Genomic DNA, 25,658 nt, shown 5'->3' on the forward strand with positions numbered 1-25,658 from the left:
CCCCTAGGCCCAAAACAGTATTTAATGTTAATGAAACGACGGTCCATATTAATGCTCGATTTTTAACTCCAGCTCTAGTACTCATAGTTTGATATTGCTGTCGGTAAATGCAAGTCTATAATTATGGACTCAAGACACTCACTTTCAGTCCAGCAATAAAAATCCTAGCTAAGAAAAGATTGGTTGGATTGGATATTGATAACTAGTTTGTAACATTTTGTTCTGCCTAGCTTTTGTATGTATTCTATCAGTCAAACAAATTATAGTAAAACTCGAAACAATAATTTGTCAATTATATATACGTCCAGTATAAAATACAAAACAATAATTTGTCCAAATCCTACAATTCCATTCATGTTAACAAGAATCCATCAGGTCAAATATCTTATCTAGATTTTCCTTAATTTGTCGGGTCATACTTTAATGTGGCCCTGATGTCTCATTTTAAGGTTCCTCCTTTCTCGTTTCCTTAATATATGTTCATAAAATTTTCCTCTTTTTGTACTGTAGATTTATTTGTGTTACAGTTCCAAAAGACCACTATAGATCGAACGATTTATTCTATGGGTCCAAAACGTGTATCAATTGATAACAGCTCATTTGAAGGTACAATTTAGTTGTTTACACAAGTGCTTATGCTTTAGAATATTGTGTGGAAACGCGTTTGTATGAAATATGAAACAAACAACAATAGCCTTGTGGAAGAAAAAGGAGACAGTAGGATAGACAGCCACTAGGACTAAAGTTTTTTTTTATAAGTAGATTAATTGAATAAGGACAAGAGATAATCAACCTAATTACAATAGCACTGCAGTTAACTAGTTACTAACTCTTTTAAAATAAATTTACTTTTCTTTTTTTGTAGGTCTTTGGTTTGCTATCACAATAATTAAGGATAATAAAACGGACTAAGATAGATTTCTTTGGATGTTGAAAAATATAATGGCATCAGTTAAATTTCTTTGAATAACTAGTTATCATTGGATCAAGGAAACTAATCTAATTGTTATTATGTTTGGATTAAGATCCTAAGATCTAGTTAATTCAGATTAATCGAGAGATTTAAAATGAACTATCGAATTATAAAGGAGCATGTGAGCATACAAGCAATCAAACAATAGCCAAATGTAGGGGTGGGAATAGGTCAGATTGGTCTACAGGGGCCTATGGCCTAACTTATATAAGGTTAAGTCAGGTCAGACTTATTTAACAAAAATGTCAGACTTAGGCTTTTTTAGCCTATTTAATAAAATAGTTCAGGTTTATGCTATTAAAAAAAGCCTATGAAGCCTTATAGGCCGGCCTATATTTTCATGTATATTAAAAATAGGTTAAATAGATCAGCCTATATTTGCATGTATATTAAAAAAAAGCTAAATAGGCAAGCCTATATCTGCATATATATTAAAACAGAGGCTAAATAATGCATATATAGGGCGACTTATAAGGTTTCTTAAATAATACGGATTAATTGAAAACCATAATAAAAACACAGGCTTTTAAATAGGCTTTCAGGTCTGGCCAGACTTTTAAAAAGGTCAGGCCATACCAAAAAAGAGAGCCTATTATAGGCTACAGGCCAGACTCAAGCCTTTCAAGTTTATCGTAGGCCAGACTCAGGCCATATAAAGCCTAGCCTAGCCTATTTCCACCCCTAACCAAACCCCCACAAGTCAACACAAACAAGTTAGGGACATTTTGGTCATTTCACAATAAGGATCAAATAATTAAATTCTAAAACCCTAAAAATATCAAAAGAAACGTGACATGGCATTTTGTACTTTTACTATCAAGAAAAAAAATCAAAACTCTTTCTAAAATTAAAACCAAGCATTATTATTTTTATGCATTTTCAATTATTTAAAGACTAAACAATTACAACAATAGCCTAAAAATATCAAAATAGAAATCTAAGATATTAAAATAGAATTCCAAAATATTATTGGCTAAGAGTATATTTTTGTTTTTATCACCAAAAGAATCTAAAATTAAAATCAAAAGAAAAGTATTTTTAATCATTTTTTAAAAATTATTTAAGAAATAAATCATTAAAAATAATACAAAAATACCAAAATAAAATTAAGAAAAATAAAATTGACATTCTAAAATAGTGTTGGATATTAAATATATTTTTGTCGTTTTTAATTGCATTTAAAACTATTTAAAGAAATTAAAACACAAAAAAATTATAACAATAAAAAGAAAAATAAAAAGTAGTGGGCCAGGAGGTGCAGACTGAATTTTCGATCAACTAGGAATTAGTTTTACAAATTATTGGGCCAGAAAGGGGAGGGTGCAATTAGGGCACATATGCAATGCCCAAACCAAATCAAACATTACTTCTAATTATTTGATTTTATTTCAATTTTTGAAATAAACAAAATACATGGACCAATCAGAGTATGCCAGCGCAATTATTTGATTCAAATTTCCCTAGAAAATGCGCAAAGACCTTCATCATCTTCTCAGGTTCCGACCACCATCCTCCACTAGGGGTGGCAAAACGGGCTCGGCCTATTGGACATGCCCGTTTTGCCCGCACTTTTGTGCGGGGCGCGCCAAGGTTTTAGGCCCTCACCTCTAAGCTTCAGAAATGTGCGTTGAAGAAGAATCCAGGTTCAATTTGCTTCAAATCTTGCTGATTTGCTCTATCCAAGTTCAGTTATGATGTGAAGAAGTAGAGATCGATTTGCAATGAGGTATGAAAATGAGCTGACATGCGTGGAAGGATCCAGAACAAGGATTAAACAAGTGAGTTTTTCAAGTTGCACAACTATGATTCAATGGTTACTTGAATTTCAAGCAATGTTGCAATGTGTTTTTGGAGCTGAAGGAGGATGATTTTGATGTTGTAATATGAATGAAACTTGTAGAGAAAATGAAAATGAAGAGAATTAATGTCGGGGACTTTGGAAATTGATTGATTTAGAGGTCCAAAAGTAGGTCTGAAAGCTGGTTGGGCATGACTTTGGACGTGTCTTTGGTCATCATTAGTTTCAACATGCCACCTTTGAAGTACCATAACTTCATGCTCAATCATCCAATGGCTTCAAACTTGATATCAATAGAAAGCCCCCATGACATGCTACAACATAACTTCATGTTGGAAGTTTCTTAAGATCAAGACTTGGTGAATAGACATCTCCCATGGAAAATCACCAATATCAACTGCCAAACACTTAGAAATTTTTCTAAGTGTTTTGGTCAATTTTAACAACTTGAACATCCACCTTTGGCTTGACTTTTAAACCATTTAAGAACATTTTTTGACTTGAAATCTCCCACAAACTTGTAGTATCATATGTTATCTTCAATTTAAACCCTTGGCTGCCATTGTTTGGACTCTCGACGAGGAAGATACAATCATGTAAAGTCACTCATTAGACCATGCAAAACTTGTACTTAGAAAAATTTAGAAAACCCTAATTTAGCAACTTTCTTGATTTTCTTGATCTCTCTTGATTTAATTTGATTGAACCTCAAATTATCATGTATAATAACTTGAAATGTTAATATTTAACCAAAATCTTCAAAAGTCAAACATTGACTTTGAGCCACAGTTGACTTTTTGCCTATTGAACTAATTTTCTTCCTTCCATCAATTGGAACTTCTTGAAACCCTTTGGTAAGCTTAATGACGTACCCTTAGATGCCTTGAATCATGTTTTGGCCAATGAAATCAAGTTTTGCTCAAAAAGTCAACCACAAGTTAACTTTGACCAAAACCCTAGTTCTTGAGCCAGATGAATAGGAGCTTTTGATCAATCTTAAAACAATGGAACCTTGAACTCTTGATGACCCCTTGAACAAACTTATAAACCATGGATCAATGAAGGTGCTTGTTGTTGCATGATGACCGTGTATCTGAGGAAATCCTAGCTCTGGCCCTTGATCCCAATGCCACAATAAGAGCTAGTGAATGCATGATGTATTGTATGACCTAATAGAAGATATGTGCATATGAGGATAATGAAAGGTATAAGCCAAATGATTTAATAGAGGGTAGGACAAATTTGGGGTATGACATTGCTGCCTCTTGTGCTTGTCAAAGCATCTGGGTTTAACGAATTTTGAAGAATATTGAATGTACACAAACTGATTATGTTAAAATTCGTTGTGACAATTCTTCCTCCATAAAGCTTGCAAAATATCTGGTGTTTCATGGGAGAATTATACACATTGAAGTGAGATTTAATTTTTTAAGAAATCTTACGAGTGATGGATCAATTGATATTGAATATTGTGGCACAAATGAGCAAGTAACGGATATCATGACTAAACCATTGAAGCTTGATCAATTTGAGAAACTCAAAGAAGCTCTTGATGTTAGAAGTAACTTGGGTATAAACTAATATGCAGCATCATGTTTAGTTTACGGCAGATATTTGTTAAGAGTTACGTGTCTTTGAAGTTGTCTTTTCAATTGCCAATAAAGTTCCTAAATGTTAGGATTAGAAGTTTTGTTTAGTTTGAATTAGTCCTTTGCTATAATCTAGTATATCCTAATTATAAGGATAAATTAACTTTTCTTTTGTACTATCTGTTATTTGTAAGGCTATTGAAAGCCTTGGTTTATTCTTCTAGCAATAACAAACATTGTTTGCATCTTGCTGCAAATAGTTTATTGTGTTCAATAATTAACATCTCATATGCTTACAGGGCAGGATGTGTGGAAACTAGAAAGTCAATCTCAAGTCAATGTTTTCTCTTAGAAAAGTCTTTGATTTCATGGTGCACAAAATAATTGCATTTAGGTCTTCTTCTAAAGGTTAATATCATGTCTTACCTCTTGCAACTTGTGAATTACAATGAATTGTCTATCTACTTTAAGATATTAAGATTGCATCAACGAAATTACTATTCTATTTTGTAACAACCTATAGTATCAATAAAATGAGTTGTTTTAACACGGCAAATAAGACAGGTAAATGATTAAATAAGATATATTTGGATTTTGAAAAACTAGCATCGCATGGCTGAAACTAACTAATCTTTTTTTATTACATACTATTATTATTATTGTTCTTATTATTATTATTATTATTATTATTATTATTATTATTATTATTATTATTATTATTATTATTATTATTATTATTATTATTATTATTATTATAATTATTATGGCTAAATTACCTCTACGGTCCTTTAAGTTATTTAATTGTAACGATTTAGTCCTTCATCTTATTTTCGTTACAAATAGGTTCTTTAAGTTACCTAACGTCTTCAACGTTGCCCTTCCTCATAGATTCTGTTAAATAAAGGATGATGTGTCACTTAAGTTGCTTAGGTGTCCACTACTATATGCTGACTATTTATTTCTTTTATTATTAGAATAGTTGAAGTGTTTTAATCAATTCTAAATTATCACACCCTAATCTCAAATGGACCAATTTAAGAAACGTGTCAATTTTTAAAACAAAAATAAATCAACTTAACCCCTTATTTCTTCTTCGGCTTATGTTTCTCTAGTAAGAGCCACCGCCGCCTTGCCGGTCACTAATACTCATATATGTTGGTGAAGGAACACAAATGTTATTCAACCATAAAAAAAATCCATAAGCTTTTTAGAGACCGATTTTAGTGTTCTTTTTCATAAAATAAAATTAAAAATTATGATACCTAGGAATCAAACTTGTGACCTCCGTGTATTTTAATAACAACTTGCCACTGCACCACTTAACAACTATTATTATATTTTATATTTAAACATATATACATATACTTTTTTATAAATATATTATATTTTAAAACAATAAAAATATGAAAATTTTAGTAAAAATTTAAATTTGAAAGAGAATTAAAATCTTTAAAAAAATGGAAAGGAAATAGTAAAATAATAAAGAGGATTAAAAATAGAAACAAAAAACAAAAAATATTAGTGACCGAAGTTTCGGTCTCTAATTTATATATAAAAATTAAATTGAATATAAAAATATTTTTTGTGACCGATTTAGTGACCACTTAAAATTGGCTCATGAATATTAAATTTTGGTGGCTAATTCGGTCACTATAGTGACCAAAATTTCGGTCACAACATATTGGTCTCTAAATCGGTGGCTGATTTATTTTAGTGACCGATTTAATGACCTCTTAAAATTTGCTCATGAATATAAAATTTTGGTGGCTAATTCGGTCACTACAGTGGCCAAAATTTTTCGGTCACTAAATCAGTCACTAAAAGTGAATTTTTTAGTAGTGGATGGATATTAGTTGCAAATCAACTCAGAAACAAAACCATTATGCATTCATTTGAGTTTTAGTGCCTCTTTTCTTCTAATCTTTAATTTCTTCCATGAAATGTTGTCAAATATTAATAGTTTATATGTTCACTACTTGGTTTTAAGATCTTATATTCTCTTATTTTCTCCTCCAACGACTCCTCTCAAGGTAGACGGTAGGCGGCTGTTCATAGGCCGAAGGCGAAATGACGAAGGAAGGTGTTCGACTTAGGAAAGTTGTTGGACGGTGTATTGATGAAGGGAGTTTACCGATGGATTGTTGGGAGTTTGGTAGATTGTTCTGCTGCTACAGAATTGTGCCATTGATGGAGACCTTCAAAGTTAGGGTTTACAATTGGGGATAACTTTTTAACCTTATTACTCCCTCCGTTCCTTTTTAAGTGTCGTTTTAGCAAAAAGCTCTTCAACCAAGATAGTGGATTATTTGAGTTACTTTTTCTATTATACCCTTATTTATTTTTCTCTTTCCAAATAAATTCAATCATAAACTCTCTTTTTCCAATAACTAATTGAAACATTTGAGGTGGAGTTATTGAGAAAATAAGGGTATAAATGACAAATTATAACATTCAATTATAAAACGACACTTAAATAGGAACAAAAAAATTCTTCTAAAACGACACTTAAAAAGGAACGGAGGGAGTATTTTTTATAGAAATTAAAGAAATAATAAAAGATATGCATAGTCAGCACAGTTAACGCACACCTCAGCAATGTTAGTGACACATCATCCTTTTTGGAACGGAATCTGTGAGGAAGGGCAACGCTGAAGACGTTAGATAACTTAAATGACCTATTTGCAACGAAAATAAGATAAAGGACCAAATTGTTACAATTAAATAACTTAAAGGACCCTAGAAATAATTTAGCTCATTATTATTATTATTATTATTATTATTATTATTATTATTATTATTATTATTTAACGTCCAAACGGGCACATCTGTTTTTTTATTGCGTATCTGTGAAAATATAAGTGATATATTTTTTTTAGATTTTATTTTAAAAAATACACATGTGGAAGTTAATAGTAGGGAGAAGAGTTATGTGGAAGTTGATAATATGATTTTAATGGATGTTATTATATAGTTCTCAATATAATAAAGATAAAAATGGTAGAAAAATAGGTTAGACCAAAATAAATTATTCCTTTGCTAGGTTGAGTGAAAAGAATGTACGTTGAAACTAAATGACAAAATAAATTTGACAAGGATGCATGATTGGTGTTCCAGTTACGAGTATAGACTGTGCAATCTACGTATCTTGAAAGTGGTTTTTAGCACAAAAAAAAAGAAAAGAAAAAAAGAGAAAGGTTAGTATGTCGACTTTCACTGTGTCCAATCTTCATTGGTAAGGAGAAAGGTCCTAGTTTTTTTTTTTGCGGTTGCTTATTCTTCTGGTTTCTTCTTGTTTTTTTTGGTCCCTTCCCTATGGCCGTAGGTAGTGCTCTCTTTTGGGTTGTTTTTCTTTATTTGATTTGTGTTTCTTTTGTTTTGGGTTGGAGCCTATGTTATATAGCCTTTGAAAGAATGACTTATTCAGTTAAAAAGTTTAAGACAATATTATGTGGAGGATTTTGAAAAACTGATTAGTCATGAGTATAAAATCTGTCAAAAAAGTCTTCAAACTTCAGACCACACGTAAAGTATTTTAGATATATTAGGCCGAACTACAAAAATGAATATAAATAATATTCTTGAAAATAAAATTTGAAGTAAAAGTAATTTATATTTTTTAAAATAAATATCAATAAATTCTCTCCTATTTATGAAAAGTTCTCAATGATTCATTTTAGTAGTTGTTAGGGGTAACTTAGCCAATTAATCAATTATATTAGATTATACAGCTTGGTTTAAAATATTTTCAAGATTCAATAATCTATTTCAGTATTTTAGTTTATATGGATTTTAAACATATATATCTAAATATCTTATAAATATGGAATGGTAAAATAGTTTAATTGATATGTTTAGTTAAATTAAATAGGTGCAAACTACTAATTTAGAGTTTAATCTACGACAAAAATATTTATTTATATTTATGTATTAATATATACAAAGTATCAATATTTATAAATCAAAAAATTTAAAAATATATTTATTATAAATTTATTTAAAATAGAATGTTATATATTTATATTCTCTAAATTTAATTATCATGTTAATTTTTAAAATAGAATTTAATTTTATCAGTCTATTAAATTATTATTTTATTCAAGGACTGGATTTATATTTTTGTAAAAGATTCTAAATTCTTTTAAATAGAGTAACATCTTACACCATGCTTTCAAAATAAGTTTTGTAAATTATAAACGTAGATAATTATCATGTAAAATTATGACTTTTAAAAATATTTTGTGCATATCATACTTAAGTCTTACAATACATAAATACTATATGTTAAGAGCGAATAAGTTAATCAATGAGACAATAAGAAAGATAAGATTTATTTTTCTTTTATTATTTTATGGATGAAAGTTTTTATAAGGACACCAAATCAATTTGGTAAAATATATTTTACAAACAAATTAAAAATATTTATACCTTTAATAACTCTTTTCTAAAATAAAATCAAATCTATCTAACTGTTAAATAATTAAATATCATCATAATAATATAAAATTTCTAAAAACTTAAATATCCGTTATCATATATTTTAATAGTTTATATTTACATATTTCTTAAATGATTTATGATACAATAAAATAAAATTATGCTATATAACATGAAATCATTTTTTGAATTCTATAAAATTTCATAAACTATATCAATTTGATAACATCTCTTAATCTTGATTAAATGGTGGAAGTGATTTAATTTGTAGTTAATGAAATGTAAATGTGCTAAATTTAAGGGTGAACACTCTGGTACCCTTAAATTTTGTTGGGTATTCGTACCCTTGTCCAATCAAACAAATGTTATTACCATGTCATCTTTTAAATTATTTTATTTTAAAATAAATTAAAATTTTAATTAAATTTGCACTAAAAGTACGACACCCATTTACTTATCATGGATACCTAAGAATTTATCAAATTTAAAAATTAGTATCAAATATAACTTACTTAAAAACCTACCACAACTATTTAACTATTTGTAAAAATCAATCTAAATTAATCTACCATTTATTATTATTATTATTATTATTTTAAATTTTGGTATCGAACTTTAAGATCGATTAATTTAAGAAGATCTATCATACCTTCTATTTACGAAGATTCGGTTAAAAATCAGTATAAAATTTTGTATGGACATAATCCAATATAAATATATTAAATTATTTGTATAATAGAATTCGAATATGAAAATGTGGAAGGAGCATTCTCTCTTGTTTCAACAAAATCCTAAGAGATTTTTCTTTTGTTTTCACTATTAATATTCGGTCTATTAAACCGTTTAATCTGGTTTGAAAATTAATTTTGAAATCATTTGATTCCAACTTTTTTTCAGTCACAATTGCGGAGAATTGAATCTGATCATTCTTACTAAGTTCAACCCTAATCACCACGAAAGAGTTATATTTTATTTTCTAAAAAAAATTGATTTCTTTTTAGTTTTATAGTAATATTTTATGATTACCGTTTAGGGTTTGAAATTAATGCTTGTGATGAGATGGAGGAGACCCCATCAATTAAATCCATGAGAAATCCAATCGCATATTGAGTAATGAACCAAAAAGGCAGAGAAATAATTGCAAATCTTTCAGAAGCGACGAATAACATTGGGTAAAATGGGGAAGAAAATCCAAAAACCTAAAATGATTGTTGGCCCCGACTCTAAAGTTTTAAAAGAATTCACATGCTTTGGTTGGCTATATAAACCTCTACATCTATACCTAGCTAGCCATGGAGACAATTCAACAGATTCCATATTGGGTGATAGATCATGCTTACTCAACTCAACTATATGGAGGAGAAATATACAGTTACCTTAGTACATATCAGTGATTTCTAATCAAATTATCAATCAAATTGCTAACTTCCAATTGGTATTAATTACATCTGACAGATATACAGATGCACTATACTCTCTAGTCAACTTTAAATCATTCATAATAGAGATTATTTTCTCACATTTGAGTACACTTATATGTCGGCCTTCTAGATATAAATCATAGATTTATTGTTAAAAGTCTAGTATTTAATGAGATAAAGTCTTATATAGATATAAATAGGATGCTCTGATCACACTTGGAAAATCTTGTGTTAGGTTTGAGGGTGTGTTAAGATTGTCTAAGATATCATATAATAACTAAATATAGTTGTAAGTGGAGAGAATTATCAATTTATATTTATTCTTGTTATTAACTAAAGAGAAAGGGTAAAAGATTGAAAAAAATATTAGAAGTTCTGCATTATGTTATTCACTAGTGTTGTATTACACAATTATATAAGTGCTATTCATATAAGATAGAAAAATTAGATAGTAGAATAAATACAGATAAGTGGAGGAAGGTTAATAGAAGTAAAAAAGACAGGCACTTAATACATATTATTTATAACACTCCTTCTAAAACACTAGTTGAGTGTATGCCATTGCCTTATTAAAAAAAAACTCAAGAAAAAAATTTTACTGAAGAAAAAAAAGTGTATAATATCGTTTTAAGATAAATATATTTCTCCTTCTTAACTAAACACTTATTTCTTTGACTATGAACATCAATCTTTTTTTATTAATTGGTTAAAAGTCTATTTATGAGTGATTTTGTAAATACAACTATTAAAGTAGAAAACAAATGAGATTTGTTCATATATATATATATATATATATATATATATATATATATATATATATATATATATATATATATATATATATATATATATAAATGTTCTAAAACTTTTTCTATATAAGATACTTAATGTACAAAAATTCAAGTGTGCAAATGATCAATTTGTAAGACAAAACATTGTCTTTTCAAATTCTTAATCTAAAATTATTTCTTTAATATGAAAATTCTTCAGAAATTTCAATAATTTTTATGTCATCAATATATATAAATTTTATAACAAATTATTTTTCAAATCTTTTCATAAAAATACAAGGACAAATAGATTCATTTATATATCTCTCACTTATTAAACAATAACTAAGATGAATGTTTTAATCCTTACAAAGAGTAATTCAATTTGATCGAGTAGTCTTTTCAAGATCTAAAATTATGTGTTTCAGGTAAATTAAACTTTTTAGGAAGAATGATGTAAATGTCATTATTAAGTGAGTCATAAAATTAAGCTAATAATATTTTTAAGTGCAAAATAAGTCCTTCGTGTGCTACAAGAGTAATTAAATATTAAACATTACGAGTGAATATATCTCATCAAAATTAAGCTCGTGTATTTGTGAAAATCCTAGAGCAATAAGTTAAACTTTATTTATCACAATTTCATCATTATCATTTCATTTTCACACTTGAAAAATGTAGCCAATTAACTTGTTTCACACTTAAGGTGTCGGGACTTCTAGTAAAAAATATTATAGTTTGTAAAGTGAATTTAATTCTACTTTAATTACATTTTTTTTATTTTGGCCAATTTTTACTTTATCTACCCTCTTTAATAGAATTTTTTATTCATGATCTCTGTTATCATTTATCACCTTTAGTGTCATATCATCTAAGAAATTGTCAATGTTGACTTTATTTTTAGTTCTATTCATTTAGTTTCGATACATTTCATTCATGACATATTTTATAGAGATATCTTTATTTTCATAAATTTTAGGTACCTAAGCATTCTCTTCTTGAGCTAAAATGTTTATTGAGTCTAAAAAATCTTTTAGAATCTATATAGCCTCGCTTGGTCCATCTTGATTTCTATCTCCCTTTCTTGTTCGAAATTTTTTATCTTTATAACAGGTTGGTCTACCACGTTTTCATGCACGTTTGAGACTTGTTAGATTGTCCAACACAGGCATTCATTTTTTTGGAGTATTAGTTGTTGGAATATATATGACTTAATCACTTTTTTTAGATCAATAAATATATTTGGTAATTGATTTGTTAAAATTCGCAAATGAATTATCTTTTGAACTTCTAATTCACATATTTTAAATCGATGATCAAGATGAGACAATGATAATTCATTTTGACTGATCTCTTTATGTAGCTTCTTATTCTCCCCCCCCCCCCCCCCCCCCCCCCCCCCCTATGATAGGAAACTTGATTCACCGAAATGAAAATTAGCAGATCGAGATACTTTATTATGGATAAGGATTCACATTCAATGTATATTCTCAACCTCCTTTGAAGATCCATCTTAGTGGGAGGTGGTAGAGAAATTAAAACATATATCACACCCAAAAATTTAGATGGGAAATATTAGGTTTTTGACCAAAAACCAATTGTAATAAAAGGGAAAAAATATGATAACTTGTTAGCCTTATGCGAATCAATGTTGCAACATGCAAAATTACATATTCTCAAGTAGAAATTAGGAGTTTGCATCTCATGATAAGTGAGTTTGCAATTAATTTTTATGTTTAATAAATAATTTTGCAAGTCCATTTGATGTATGGACATATGCTACGGGATGTTCTATGTCAATTCCATTAGACATACTCTATAAATACTTGATTTGAAAACTCTGCAACATTATGAAGAAGTATTTTTTTAAAAATATATAATTAGGAAAATGAACTCTTATTTAAATTAGTTGAGCTAGCAAGCTCACAAACTTCTAGCTGCAAGTTGAAAACAAACAAACATGTGATCATATAGTTGCATCAATTAAAGCCCTAAAACATCTAAAAATTGATATATTCATTTTTAATTTTTGTTAGTGATGGTTGAATTATCAATTTTCATTGAGAACAAGAGCGGCATGCAAACGTGTTTCTTCATCATTAAAATTTGAGATAACTAATCAATCATGACAAATTGCATGTTTATTATTATTTATAATCTCCAGGTTTATATAGGTTTATATTAACATGTGTTTCAATTTTACTAATATAAGTATAATATAAGTCAGAAAAAAATACTTGTAGCTTTCCTATTACACGTGTTTTGTCTAAATTATATTCTGTGATCCAAAGATATTTAATATTTCCTACATCTCCTTTTTAATGGTCGATATTTAAACATATTTTAAAACAGAGTCATACTTTTTTTTTTATATATATTCATTAGGAACCGAACACAACAAAATAAAATCCAATTATAAAAAATCAAGCATAAATGAATATAGGTAAAAAAAAATTGATATAGATTCTACTAATTAGATACAAAATTAAAAATAAATTTCATTTAAACAATAAATTATTATGGGAATAAATTATGTAAACTTAAAGATTGTAAACACGCTTTACTATCGTATATAAACATAGAACTCTATAAAATAAAATAAAAATTATTCCGATTTTGGATCCTTAATTTATTTTCTCATACTTCTCAAAGAAACCACCACATTAACTCTTTCTACATTAATCTTAATAATAAAATAATATTATATCCAAATCAACGGAATGTGATGTTGCTCTAATTTGCTAAATGACTTTGAAAATATTAATTGTTCGATTTCAATGTAAAGAAAAACAATAGCTAACTAAATAGTGATAAATTAACCATTATACATCCTAAGCTAAATAAATGGTGATAAATTAACCATTATACATCCTAAGCTAAATAAATGGTGATAAATTAACCATTATACATCCTAAGCTAAATAAATGGTGATAAATTAACCATTATACAATCCTAACAAAAGATGATATTCACTATATGCATTTTTATATTATATAAACAAAAATTATATGAATCTTTCAATTTTAGGAATAACTAGTAACAAACCCGTGCATACACACGGGTTCTGGTTTGTTACATGCATTTGTTTATATAATATATTTATTTTAAATTAAAAACAAAATTTGAATCAAAATTTTTAAATCATAAATACCATTTTTTGTATATAAAAATATTTAGATCAATAATAGATTTTTTCCCGTGTATACAAGTATTATTTATGTTTAGGTATCATTTAGAAAAATATCTGGATCAATAGTAAATTTTTCGTATATAAAAATATTTACATTAATAATAGATTTTTTTCCTATATACTATTTTTTAGTCAAAATTTTTTTGATCACAAATACCATTTTTCATATATAAAAATATTTAGATCATTAATAGATTTTTCCCATATACAAATATTATTTATGTTTAGGTATCGTTTACAAAATTATCTGAATCAATTTCTCGTATATAAAAATATTTAAATCAATAATAGTTTTTTTCCGTATATTTTTTTTGAATAAAAAAATTTTGGATCATAAATATCATTTTTCATATATAAAAATATTTAGATCATAAATAGATTTTTCCCATATAAAAATATTATTTATATTTAAGTATCATTTACATAAAAATATTTAGATTAATAATAATTTTTTTCCTGTATAATTTTTTTGAATAAATTTTTTAGCCATTATACATCTAAGCTAAATAAATGGTGATAAATTAACCATTATACAATCCTAACAAAAGACGATATTCACTATATGCATTTTTATATTATATAAACAAAAATTATATGAATCTTTCACTTTTAGGAATAATATTTAATTTATCATTTTACTATTTTAATCAAACATATATATTATTCAATTATAAACGCGTGATTAATCCTTTCAAACGATGTTTAAAGTATTTTTCAATTTCTCGACTTTAAAAGTATATGTAAGGTACATTATTTTAATTATTATTCATTCTTTTTCCTCCAAATCATATTAAAAATCAATTAGATCTCATATAATTTATCATAATATGTGTTAGAATAATAATTAAAATGATAATGCAAGTGTGAGTAAGTGCGGAAATAGTTTTAGATTAAATAATGTGGCGACTTGAGCATTTACAAATGAGAGAACTCACTCACTTATCACCTTAAGATTTTTGATGGACAAGTGGTGTGTCTTTCACAAAGATATCAAGTCTAATACTATATATATCAATGTTCATAGTAACTCCCGTATAAGTCTAAAAGTCTAGTTGTTCAAGAACTCTGAAAATTATTAATCAATGATTAAAGAAAATTATAATTTTGGCAATCCTTTATGGATGATTAAATTATTAGTTTTACAAGAGCTATACAAACAATTATTCATAAATATTGATTAGTTGTTTTTTTTAGCAATCCTTCCGAAATACTTTAAAATTAAATTTTAAGTTTTTCAGAAATTATGTGTATATTGAGGTAAGTTCTTTTGGCCAAATAAGCGCGAGCCTGTTCTAATTTTTTAACCTCTCAAACAATTGGAATCTCTTGTTGCAATTTTAAAATTCGACCCCTAAAAAAAGTACAATTGGAATCTCTTGTTGCAATTTTAAAAATCGACCCCTAAAAAAAGAATACGGATAATTAAAAATAAAAGTCATTTTTATTAATTTACATAAATATTTATAAACAATGATTATACATAAATGGAAGGATAACTTATAACAAGTTACGTCGCTACCCTTTTTGAAATCAATCATCTTTAAAACAAAGTTTATAGTCTTTGAAGACTCAACATTGATATCCATGAGCCTATAGGCTTTTACAATCTCTTGAACTAAAAAGCTAAAAGCATCAAATGCAAATGATTTAAAGACATGTTGGTTGTCTGAACAAAGTTTCTCATGCCTGACCACTTAACTAGCAACGACTTTGAGTTTTATTTATCTCACATTAAAACCTTCAATCCCTAGTCTCACAAGTGGAGAAACTTGAGTCAAATTTGCACATGTATGTTTCTCTCCTAACCACTCGTACACCAAAACATATATAAGTCAAGAAGTTCATATGCCTCTCTTTTTATCATCTATTGAGTCATCATAGCTAAAAAATAATACTAATGTTTTTTACTTTTTACTCCCTCCGTTTTAAAATGAGTGTCGTTTAAAGTTTTTACACGCAGATTAAGAAATGTAATAATATTGTCATAACAGATTACACTTTTACTAAATTAATCTTATAAATGTGCTGAAAGTAGTGTACAGAGTAATAATTAAATGATACAATTGAAAAAATAACAATCATATTTATATTGAAAAATGAGAACAACAATCATTTTGAAACAAATTTTATTAATTAAAACGATGGTCATTTTAAAACGGATGAAGTAATATATTATTATAAAATAAATTTTAACAATATATATGCACTACGCCAAATTTGGTTTTTAGCAGCACCCCTACGAAAGCGCTTTTAGGAAAAGCGCTGGCATAGGCTTCGCTAAAGACAAAATTAAAAAACACGCTAAAAAAGCGCTCTAATAGTGGGGGGGTATGAAAGCGCTTTTAAGAAGCGCTCTGGTAGGGGGGGGTTATGAGAGCGCTTTTCAAAAGCGCTCTGGTAGGGGGGGGGGGTACGAAAGCGCTTTACAAAAGCGCTCTGGTAGGTGGGGGGAACGTGGGGGGAACGAAAGCGCTTTTCAAAAGCGCTCTGGTAGGGGTGTTTAATGAGAGCGCTTTTTGTCAAAAGCGCTGGTATAGCCCAGGCTATGAGAGCGCTTTCCAGAAGCGCTTTAGTAGCCTTATTACTAAAATTAAAACCAAAAACACGCTTCTACTGTTTCTCACTTTCTCTCTTTCTTTTTCTCTCTGCACGCGAACCAGAAACCCCACCCCTCACCGTCGTCGGTCCTCCGTCCACCACCATCGCGCGAACTTCTTCTCCTCCGTCCACCACCATCGTTTCGTCTCCGTCTCTTCTCCTCTGGTAGCAACTTTCTTTGCGCCACCCAGGTATCACACTTCTCCGTCTCTTCTCCTCTGGTAGCTCTTGATTTTAGGGTTTGTGTGACCAATTAGCCATGTCTAACATTATATGCATTGTTAGTTGCAACTGTGGCTTGAATCTTGGAAGATAAATTTTGTGTCGCTGTATTTAGACTCATTGCTGAATTAAGTTTACATATGTTTATGAATTAAGTCGATTTAAAAATTGTGGCTTGAATCTTGGAAGATAAGTTTAGCAGATAATACATTTCAGTCGATTCAAAAATTTATGAATTAAGTCCTAATTGCAGAATTGGCATTGCATATGTTAGTATTTACTCTTTAGCCATGAAGAACTTGTCATCCAACACATGATTGGAAGATAGTTATAACAACACAATTGATTTTCTTAAAAGCAAATATTATCCAAATTTTTTTAAAATTATTTGCCGATAGGTGCTAAAGACGTAGCTCGCATGTTCAGTGACTGAAACTGGTTCAGAGCATTCATTTCCTGGTGAATCTGAGTTACAACTAATGTTTGCTGCATTGCTAGCAAGCTGGATATGCTTTTAGGTGATAGGGTTCTGTTGAACTGTGAAATGGTGGCTGTTGGATTGTTTGGGGTCTGCTTGTATGGTTTTCACAAAATATAAATTTAACCTCTTCTTATCTTTTGAGTTCTGTTCCATAGAGAGGCTCTTATTCTTAATTTGTGGTCTCCATTTATGTCCTTAGCCTCTTCTTATCTTAGTACAATTGAAATTGTGAGTCTCTTGTTATCTTAGTAGAATTGAAATTGTGAGTAAAGTTTCTTGACTGTTGTATAAGATAGTGGAGGAGGTGCAATATTTCTCTACCAATGATGATATATGTAGTGGATTTTGAGGCATGTCGGTATATACATACGTGTAAAGGTATATAACTAGCTAGTGGCATAACCGATGCCCATCATATATTTGGGCATAAAACTGAATATAAATTAAATGATATAAAAATGAATATATAATAGTATCAGTATGAACATAATTAAAAATGAAACATCTCATGAAACAGAGACCAGCACTAAAATCATACCATTCCCTCCATATGCCATAAAGTTTTATAGCTTCGTGTTAGTAGTGGTGTATTTAATTAACTGCATCGTGTGTCTTGTGTTAGTAGTGTTAGTAGTGGTGTATTTAATTAACTGCATCATGAGCTATTCACCCATTCTTATTATAATCATACATTGAATTGAATTTCTTGTATAGGTCTGACTGGATTGATAACTTTGGATCTCTTTGGAGCTCGTATCATTGACTCTGGTACTACATATTTAGGAGTATGTACACACATCAAACTATTGTTGATTTCCTTTGTTCAATCGATTTTGTCTTGGTGGTTACTAACTTTGTGAATTTGCTATAGGGGTAACTTGTGTATAGTGAAAGTTTGATCGTTTCCCAGCCTAGTTCGACGTTTGGCGTTTTCTTGAGTTCGGTAACATCCGAGGTAAATTTCTTTCTCAAATTACTGGTATTATGATGAATTTGTCTGAAATTGTGTGATTATATATGTTACGTTTTATTGCTTCGGATTCATTCCGTTTATACTTTGCGTTTTGACAGAAACACATTAGTTTTATGTGTTTAGAGAGTTAATATAGGAGGTACTTACTAACTTTGTGAATTGAATTCGCCATAGGGGTTACTTGTGAAGAGTGGAAGTTTGACCGTTGTTGTTTAGCTTAATTAAGACATGGATAAGACATGGATGAATTCAAACCGATTGTCGAAAGAGTACGAGAAAGGGGTATGGGAATTTGTTGAGTTTGCGGTTGCGAACTCCAAAGACCCGCTTCGAATGCCGTGTCCTTGCTTGGGTTGCTGTTATGCCGGGGGTAAGGTTGACGGGAATCAGTTGGGATCTCATTTACTACGGTTTGGAATTGATAGAAGTTATACATGTTGGACAATGCATGGTGAGAAAAGTACCGGGAATGCTGGGTCGAGGTGTAATAGGAAGTATGCTTCAAACGACGATTGCACAGACACATACGATTGTGATCGAGTCGAAGAGATTGCAGAAGCGCTGGAAGAAGATCTAGCGGATTGTCCCAAAATGTTTGAGAGGTTGGTAAGCGATGCAGAGAAACCGTTGTATGATGGTTGTTCAAAATTCACAAGATTGTCTGCGGTGTTAAAGTTGTACAACTTAAAGGCGGACAATGGATGGTCGGATAAAAGTTTCACAGAGTTATTAGCCCTTATGAAAGATATGCTACCAGAGGATAATGTTCTTCCCAATCGAACGTATGAAGCCAAAAAGATGTTGTCTTCTATTGGAATGAGCTATGATAAGATACACGCATGTCCAAACGATTGCGTTTTGTTTCGAAACGAGTATGCAGCGTTGAATGAGTGTCCTAAATGTGGTGCCCCTCGATATAAGAAAAAGTTGTCTCCTTCTAAAGTCTTATGGTATTTTCCTATAATTCCGAGATTTAGACGCATGTATCGTAGTGAGACCGATTCAAGACACTTGACTTGGCATGCAGATGAAAGAATTATTGATGGAAAGTTGCGACATCCGGCAGACTCACCACAATGGAGTAAAGTTGATACTGAATATCCTGAATTTGGAAAAGAAGCAAGAAACCTTCGGTTGTCATTGTCTACTGATGGAATGAACCCGCATGGTATTCAAAGTATCTCGCATAGCACATGGCCTGTGATTCTTATGATTTATAACTTACCTCCGTGGCTATGTATGAAGCGTAAGTACATGATGTTATCTATGCTAATTTCTGGGCCTAAACAACCAGGGAATGACATAGACGTATACTTGGCACCCTTAATCGAAGATTTAAAGTTTTTGTGGGAGAGAGGTGTGGAGGTTTACGATGGGTATAGGAAAGAAAGTTTCAACTTGAGGGCGATGTTGTTTGGAACAATTAATGATTTTCCAGCATACGGAAATCTATCCGGGTACAGCAACAAGGGTCAAAAGGCGTGTCCTGTTTGTGAAGATGAAACCGATACGACACGATTGGCGCTTTGTCAGAAGAATGTCTTTCTCGGCCATCGTAGATTCTTAAATTCTAATCATCACTACCGTGGGTGGAGAAAAGCATTCAATGGAGAGGCCGAACATCGTACAGCCCCGCCTTTTTTGTCAGGTGATCAAATTTTTGAAAAGGTGAAAGATGTGAGCACTCAGTTTGGCAAGCCTTTTGCACATTCAATTGTCAAGGGTGGGTGGAAGAAGAAGTCAATTTTCTTTGAACTTCCATATTGGAAGTCGTTGTACGTAAGACATTTCCTGGATGTTATGCATATTGAAAAAAATGTATTTGACAGCGTTATAGGTACGCTACTCAATATACAAGGAAAGTCTAAGGATGGCGTTAACATAAGGAATGACATGGTAAACATGGGGATGAGAACTGAATTGGCGCCCGTGACGAAAGGAAGACGAACATATCTGCCACCTGCTGTTTACACTCTATCTAGAAAGGAGAAGAAAACATTGTGTAAGTTCCTCAGTGAAGTAAAAGTTCCAGAAGGCTACTCTTCAGATATTAGAAGACTTGTGTCCATGAAAGACCTCAAGTTAAAGAGTTTGAAGACGCATGATTGCCATGTTATAATGGAACATTTTTTACCAATAGGTATACGTTCTATTCTGCCAGAAAAAGTAAGAAGCGCAATAACTAAGCTGTGTTTCTTCTTCAGGTCTATTTGCAGTAAGGTGGTCGATCCCGCGATCTTACCAACATTGCAAAATGAGATAGTTGTTACTTTATGTGATCTTGAAATGTATTTTCCTCCCTCGTTTTTTGACATAATGGTTCATCTAGTCGTTCATCTTGTGAAAGAGACACAACTGTGCGGACCAGCTTATATGAGATGGATGTACCCTGCTGAACGTTATATGAAAATATTAAAAGGGTACGTGAAAAACAGAAGTCGACCGGAGGGTTGTATTGCCGAGCGATACGTTGCTGAAGAAGCGGTTGAGTTTTGTACTGAATATCTGTCAAATGTTCAATCAATTGGACTCCCCAAATCTCATATTGTCGAAAAAAAAGAAGGAAAAAGGCTAATTGGAAATAAAGTTGTGACAGTATCAATGGTCGAACGGGATCAAGTGCACTTGTATGTTCTGCACAATGAGATTGAGGTTGAGCCGTTTGTTGAAATGCACAAAGTTGTTCTCCGAGATTTAAATCCAAATAGAAATGAGAACTGGATAGTACGAGAGCACAATCGAAGTTTCATACCGTGGTTTAGAGATCATATTTATTTAAAGTATCGTTCAGATCCTGCTTCAGTAACAGAAAGGTTGAGATGTTTAGCCTATGGTCCATCTGTAATTGTACTTTCTTATAGCGCATACGCAATTAATGGATACACATTTTATACCAAAGAACAGGATGATAAAAGTACTATGCAAAATAGTGGTGTAACCTTGGTAGCTGAAGCTATGCACATATCAAGTGCGAATGACTTAAATCCGAAATTTGCAAATTTGTCATATTTTGGGGTTATCGAGCGCATTTTGGTGTTTGATTACGCGAAGTTTCAGATTCCTGTATTTGGTTGCAAGTGGGTTGAAAATAATAGTGGCGTACGAATGGATAAGTCAGGATTTTTGCAAGTGGATCTCAATAGGGTAGGGTACAAAGATGAGCCTTTCATTCTAGCCTCTCAAGCTAAACAAGTGTTCTATGTCAATGATCCGACAAGTACGAAATGGTCTATAGTGCTTTTATCTAACAAAATAGTTGATGAAAAAATTGAAGATCAAGGTGATATTGGTGTTGGCATTGAATCTTGTACAAGAAACGATCAAAATGAGAATGAATCTTGTATTAGAAATGATCATAATGAGGGTATTTGGATCAATCCAACCGTCCGCATTGTTAAGAGACGCGTAGTACACAAACCTACCAAGAAAAGAAAGAGACGTTAGTGATAAAGCGCTCTCATAGGGGGGCCTACCAGAGCGCTTTCCAAAAGCGCTTTTGTATGCTGCGTAATTTTTTAATTTTTTTTGCTTTTTTACTGGTCTTTGCCAGCGCTTTTACTAAGAAGCGCTCTTAAAGGGGGGTCTACCAGAGCGCTTTTTCCAGGAAAGCGCTCTAATAGGGGGTCCTACCAGAGCGCTTTTTCCAGGAAAGCGCTCTTAAAGGGGGGGTCTACCAGAGCGCTTTTAAAAGCGCTTTCGTAGCCTACGCCAGCGCTGGCTATGGCAGCGCTTTAAAGCGCTGTTAAAGGCCAAAAAAAGCGCTGTGAAAGCTGTTCCGTGTTGTAGTGATGTCTATAATAAAAAAAACACAATAGATCAAACCACAAATAGTGAAAACAGATTTTCAATAGCTGCTTTTTGTGCAACAATTTCTAACTCAATACATTACAGATTTGATTTAATTGAAATTGACTTGTTATTTTTTTTCTTAAATTTGCCTTAATAATTTTATTTTAGTGTATTTAATATATTAAATTAGAAAGTGTTGTCGAAGATCTACTTTCACAAATAATAATAAATAATATATTCATTATAAAAATTTGTTAATAAAAAAAACTGCCACGTTTTTTTACTCAATACGCCATGCTCTAGCCTAGAGCTGTTAATATGGGTTACCCGGCCCTAAATGGGCCGGCCCGAGCGAGCCCTGGGATTTTCAGGGCTGAGTCAAAAAGGCCCTGGATAATATGGGCTCGAGATTTACTATCCGAGCGCAGCCCTAGATGGGCTTCGGGCTACCCGGCCCTAAATCGTTTTTTTTATTTAAAAAAATTAAAATAAAAACTCCATAATATTTATCATAAATAAAATTAAAAATTATGTTAGTTTAAACATAATACATTTTTAAGTACTATATTATCTTTTATAAATACTATAATGTGTTTCTAAATACAATATATGTCTAAATTGTATAAAATAATACTTGAATACTTATTATAAGAGAAAAACTAATACAATATGATGAAAAATATTGATTATATTAATGTATAATATTTAAAAGAGAAAGATTGAATAAAATAGAGATAAAATTTAGTGAAGTGAGAAAAATCAATATGCTATTTTGGAGTAAGATAATATAAATATTAATATATTTTTTTTAAAATTTATAATTATGCGGGCCTGATGGGCTACCCACGACCCATATGGGCTAGCCCTAATGTGTAGCGGGCTTTTCAGGGTTGGGCTAAAAAGGCCCTGAAAAATATGGGCTCTTATTTTAAGGCCTAAGCCCTGTGATTTTTCGGGCCTGGCGGGCCGACCCATAAAGCTCCCTAAGATATAATAAATCACACAGCCACAATAACTTTTTTTTTTATATATTTTTGAATTTTGAAAAAAAAAGCCATAACTTATTATTAAAATCGTGTAATTCTATTTGAGCTTCAAAATAGTTTTAGCATTCGTCAGAACATATTGGTCGAAGCAGTTTGCAAAGATCTCAGGATTCGACTGAATTCAACTACTTCATAGGCTTAATGAATCTTATCGACTTACCAACGAGTCAAAGGAAATTCACTTGGTAAAAAGGCGGTGTAGGGGGCGCAATGAGTAAAATTGATAGGTTTCTCCTATCGGATGGTATGGTTGTATTATTGTCTGCTGAGTGTCAGGTGGTTAGCCCAAAGGATGTGTCGGATCATAGTCCGATTTGGTTGGATTGTAATTTGAAAACTGAGGACCAAAACCGTTTAGAACTTTGAATTCTTGGTTGAATCATCCAGGAATGTTTGAATTTGTCGATAAGGAGTGGAAGGCTTTGAAGATTAAAGGTTCTTGTGCTTTTGTTATCAAAGGGAAATTTAGGAGACTTAAGGATTGTTTGAGGCGCTGGAATGTGGATACTTTTGGATGGATTGATTCAAGGGTGGAAGATGTTGCGAAAGATATAAACGTATGTGACGATAACTTTGTAACCTTATTCGGGGTCAGTGATGCTCAAGGGGTGTTAAGTGTAGCGTTGGAGGTGGAGGAGTTGGAAAAGAAACGTATTGAAGCTTCGCGTTCTTTTTGGAACAACCTACAAAGACGTGAATGTATTTTGAAGCAAAAATCAAAGGTGGCTTGGTGTAAGGAAGGTGATCTAAACACTCGATTTTTCCACACCTCATTAAAGGCAAGGTGTAGGAGGAATTTCCTGGGTAGTATTGACACGGGTTTGGGCAGAGTAGAGCATGTCGCAGGTGTCAAGGAAGCAGTCAAATGTTTCTTTAAATCTAAATATAGGGAGTCGGGGATTCGGAGGCCATGTTTGGATGGCGTACAGTTTGATCAGCTTGATAATAGGGAGGATTTGGAGCTGGAAGACATTTTCACGATGGAGGAGGTGAGAGACGTTTTTTTGGGAATTTGATGGTAACAAATGCCCTGGTCCGGATGGTTACAACTTTAGCTTTATTCGCAAATGCTAGAATACTCTTTCAAGCGAGATATTTGCCTTCATATCAGAATTCTACACCAAAGCGAACCTTCCAAAAGCTATATCGGCTTCCTTTATAGCATTGATCCCAAAGGTGGATAATCCCTGATCATTGAGTGAGTATAGCCCCATTAGTCTTATCGAGAGTATGTATAAAATTATTGCTAAATTGCTTGAGAATAGGTTAAAGAAGGTTGTACGTAAGTTAACTTCCAAGTTCCAAACCACTTTCGTACCAGGAAGGCAGATTCAGGATGGTATTGTGGTGTTGAATGAATTGACAGATTTTGCAAAGAGGCATGGGAAGGCATTCGATAATGTTAACTGGGTTTTTTATGTACGTCCTTAGCCGGTTTGGCTTTGGCACAACGTGATTAAGATGGATGGATTTGTGTGTATGCCACGCTTCACTATCAATACTCGTCAATGGTAGTCCAACTTTAGATTTTCCCATGGTGTCTTTGTTAGGTTTAATTTGAATGAGAATTTGGGGTTCGAGCTTTTGCAATTTGCCAATGACACTGTCATAATATGTGAGCCATCTTGGAGTAATGTATGGTGTGTGAAGTGCATTCTTAGAGGGTTTGAATTAGTGTCGGGTCTAAATGCCAATCTCTTCAAAAGTAGTTTATTAGGTGTCAATGTGGATGGAGACTTCTTATTGGCAACCTCTACCTTCCTGTGTTGCAATGTGACTTAACTTCCTTGTATTTTTTAGGCATACCAAACTGCTGCAATCATAGAACTCAATCCTCTTGGAAGCCGGTGGTTCAAAAATTAAAGAACAAACTCTCAGTTTGGAAAGGGTGTTTTTTATCAACCGGTGTTGAATGCAGTATAGGGCAAGCAACAAAAAAGATTTGGAAATATTGATCCGGGAATTATCGTCCTCAGAGATGGAGAGATGCCATTCAACAGTTTCTACGGTTTCGAGCTTGGGTTTGAATGAGCAAAAAGTAAACAAAGATATAGACAAGAAAAGAATAAACACATTCTTAGAAGAGAAATAACTTATCAGGAATGTAAATATATTCACTCTTCACAAACATACACTTACCAACCTGTTATACTCAACCCACGATACTCATCTATGTCATCACGTATCTCTCACATAAGCTTCCATCTATGGAGCACAAACGAGATCATCTCACAACTAAGGTTATCTCTAATGCGAAGTCGCGAGAACATCCGTATTCTCGCGTCGGCGATCTCTCGCGCGCCGCTCAAACACGAAAGCATTAAGCACAAATACCCACAGTGAATGCTAGCTCTAAATCTATCTCTAGAGTTCA

General features: G+C 31.4%; 1 protein-coding gene across 1 annotated transcript; it reads left to right on the forward strand.

The window, feature by feature from the left end:
- Positions 1-23,673: 23,673 nt before the first annotated feature.
- LOC131657052 (uncharacterized) lies at positions 23,674-24,475 on the forward strand. The gene is made up of 2 exons (XM_058926561.1): positions 23,674-24,273; positions 24,359-24,475. Exons 1-2 carry the CDS (start codon positions 23,674-23,676, stop codon positions 24,473-24,475), a joined length of 717 nt encoding a protein of 238 aa, XP_058782544.1.
- Positions 24,476-25,658: the final 1,183 nt, after the last annotated feature.

Source organism: Vicia villosa, linkage group LG3, assembly GCF_029867415.1.
Source record: "Vicia villosa cultivar HV-30 ecotype Madison, WI linkage group LG3, Vvil1.0, whole genome shotgun sequence".
NCBI classification, from domain to species: Eukaryota; Viridiplantae; Streptophyta; class Magnoliopsida; order Fabales; family Fabaceae; genus Vicia; species Vicia villosa.